General features: G+C 34.4%; 1 protein-coding gene across 1 annotated transcript; it reads left to right on the top strand.

Annotated features, from left to right (window-relative positions):
* Positions 1 to 943: 943 nt before the first annotated feature.
* Positions 944 to 2,816, top strand: LOC128161102 (tripartite motif-containing protein 45-like). Its single transcript, XM_052824342.1, has 3 exons — positions 944 to 2,000; positions 2,295 to 2,567; positions 2,806 to 2,816. Exons 1-3 carry the CDS (start codon positions 944 to 946, stop codon positions 2,814 to 2,816), a joined length of 1,341 nt encoding a protein of 446 aa, XP_052680302.1.
* The last annotated feature ends 435 nt before the right edge of the window (positions 2,817 to 3,251 follow it).

Raw genomic sequence — 3,251 nt, 5'->3', positions numbered from 1 at the left:
ATATGTATTGCCGACTTAGCCCTTTTCAATTTCTTGACTTGTTTTGTTCTTTTCTTTCTTACATTCTTTAAGATAGATTGTACATTATCTAACCACATTACGTGAATTTACTCAGAAAGTTCAAAGGTAGAGAGATAACGGAAAAAATGTAAAGTGTCGCCATATTGAACTTGGGAAGTTTGCACTCATAACAGGTATTTCTTGTCAAACTTAATGTAATTTTTGTTGTTACACCAATTAGTGAATAAGATCAATACTTAATTGAATAATGGCACTAACGTGAGTGATTTAATGATTATGGTTTTTGCTGTGATATTATTTTAAAAGCATGTTACTGGAAAAAAAATCCCCTTTTGGTCATCGTAGTCACTCGGATAAGCTATTCTTATCCTTTTTTTATCGTCGTGTTTCAACAATTATGTAAAATGTAAAAGGGCAATAATCATTTCGACAGCATCTGAGTTAAAACGTTTGTTCAAGCACAGTCAAAGGGACAGGTCATATAATTATTTCACAAAGTCCATTCTAATAATTGGGAAAGAACTTTATTTTTAAAACTGACCAGATAGACTGGCCTAACTTTAATTGCAAAAGCGCACAAACATCAATTCCTTTTATTATGTTTATTAAACTCATCAAACTATAAACAAGTTAATTTCATATTCAAATTCCGTATTTAACTAGGCTTAACCTGATCCTTATTTGCCTAATAGTTTTGTTAAGCATATATTTTTTAATCTAATACACAACATGAGCAGTAGGTAAAATGTTGTTGTTTTATTTTAAATTAAACAATTCAAACGGTTTACTTTACGTTTTATGTAAGTTACATGTATGGGTAAAAATTATGCAAAGAATAAAAGGCAATACATATACATGCATCATATTAATATTAATGATTGTAATGTTTTTTTTCAGAATATATGAACAATAGTATTTAACCATGGACCTTGAGTACAGCCTTCAGGATGTGGTACGGTGTCATCTCTGTGAGACCCCGGCCCCACCTCTGTGCTGTGACATTTGTAACAAATATTTGTGTAAAGCCTGTGAGGAGAACCATCTCTCTGATCTATCCAAAGATCACAAAGTGGTGCCATTTGAAAAGAGGGGTTTTACTCCAAAGTGTCAAAAACATTCCTTAAAAATGTGTGAACATTACTGTGAACAATGTGGCATTCCTATTTGTGCAGCATGTCTTTCTTCTGAAGAACACAATGACCATAAATGTATTGAAATAACTAAAATCATGGACAACAAGAAAGAAATAATTCAAAACGATTTACAGGATCTAGAAAAAAACATTTATCCCAAATACCAAGAGATTGTATCTAAAATCCAAGTTCAGAAAGCTGATCTGAATAAAACTGCAAAGATATTAATAACATATATCGACAAACATGGAGAGGACTGGCATAAAGAAATAGACACCGTTATACAGAAACTGAAATCTGATCTTGATGAAATGGACACAAAATATTTGGATGTTCTAAATAAATGGGAAATTAAAATCACACAAACCATTTCTAAAATCACACAGAGCATTGCTGATCTAAAGAAATCACTGGACTCCAATGATGTCAGCCTTGTGTCTGCCTACAAATCAATAAATGTTGAATTTAGAAGATTGCCTCCTAAAATCACAGTCTCCTTACCAAGTTTTACACGTCAGAAAATCAACAAGGAACTTTTTCAACAGTTTGGTTCTTTGTCAGCGTTATCTTTCAAAATAAAAGAAAATGGTTACACAATGGATTCTCTCGGTGCTGATACCTCTTCCTCAGACAGACCGCTCATTGATGTACCAAGGATCATCTCGGATATAAACACTGAGTATGGAGAATATAAACTACATACTGTGTCGTGTCTGAGTGATGAAGATATATGGACGTGTGGTAATGATAACGTCATTCGACTCTATAACCTCCAAGGAGAAATAATGAAGTCAATCCAAACCCAGTCGGGGAACTGGCCACTGGACATTGTGGTGACAAGGAATGGTGATCTAGTTTATACTGATAAAGAAGATAGAACTGTGAACATAGTGAAGAATACACAGATACAGACAGTGATCAGACTAAAAGGGTGGAGACCTATCGGTGTCTGTAGTACCTCCGCTGGTGACCTTTTTGTTGTCATGGACAGTGCTTATTATAAACAAGCAAAGGTTGTGCGTTACTCTGGTTCTATAGAGAAACAAAGTATTCAGTACGATGACAAAGGACGACATCTATATTCTCCATTTGGCTCTAAATATATCAGTCTGAACAGAAATCTAGATATATGTGTTTCAGACAATGGAGCTCATGAGGTAGTAGTGGTCAATCAGGCCGGAAAACTCCGGTTTACTTACACTGGTCCTCCCTCTACTACCAAGGGATCATTTAGTCCACTCGGCATCACAACAGACAGCCAGAGTCATATCCTTATAGCAGACTACAACCATATCCACATCCTGAATCAAGACGGGAAGTTCCTCTGCTACATTGACACGTTTGGTTTAAAGACTCCATGGGGTTTATGTGTTGACAACAGAGACAACCTTTTTGTGGCTGAACACCACAAAGGTAACGTAAAGAAAATACAATACGTGTAATATGTGTTATGTACATTGTATTGCACTCCTTTTGTAGTTTAAAGTAACTGAAAATTTCATGTACATGTACTCATGTAAACAAAAACGTTTGCATCAATATATTTCTTGTAGAATTAAGAAGATAGTTACACCAAAGTTCGTGATCACCCAAACATTTTTGCAATACGAATAAATGATACAAAAAGTTTTTTTGGTATATCATGGTGCAGGTTTCTATTGAATGCTTTACGAAATTCGGCAAAGTTCCTCAGATGATTTAAATGGAAATTGACAGGATATGGCTATGGAGAGCATTGTCTTGCCGTTGAGATAGGTAATTTCCACCATCTCTCGAGTGGTTTTAAAATATATTTTAGTCATCTTAACCGTAAAACGATATCTGATCCTTTACCAAATATCACTTCCGTTTTGGTTAAATTTTGCTTTGCGATCTTTTGAATTGTTCTGGGTCATCACTGGAATAATCATGCCACTTATAGCAGTGGTAAATTATCTTATAAGATTGCCAAATATCAAGAACAATGCCAAAGACAAAACTATAAGTAAATTAAAAGTGAGTGTAATCTCTCGTAAAAATTGACTGAATTCAAAAAATCAATTTTGTTTAATTAAGGTTTTCCGCTGGGAGCGGAAAACCTTACTATTATTCTGAAAA

The sequence above is a fragment of the Crassostrea angulata genome, chromosome 8 (assembly GCF_025612915.1).
Source record: "Crassostrea angulata isolate pt1a10 chromosome 8, ASM2561291v2, whole genome shotgun sequence".
NCBI lineage: Eukaryota > Metazoa > Mollusca > Bivalvia > Ostreida > Ostreidae > Magallana > Magallana angulata.
This window is presented reverse-complemented; position numbering and strand designations above follow the sequence as displayed.

Coding starts and splice junctions, on each gene's coding strand:
- LOC128161102 (XM_052824342.1), top strand. CDS start 944: ATGGACCTTGAGTACAGCCTTCAGGATGTGGTACGGTGTCATCTCTGT. Junction 2,001..2,294: donor CATTGTGGTGACAAGGAATG/GTGATCTAGTTT, acceptor TATGTGTTTCAG/ACAATGGAGCTCATGAGGTA.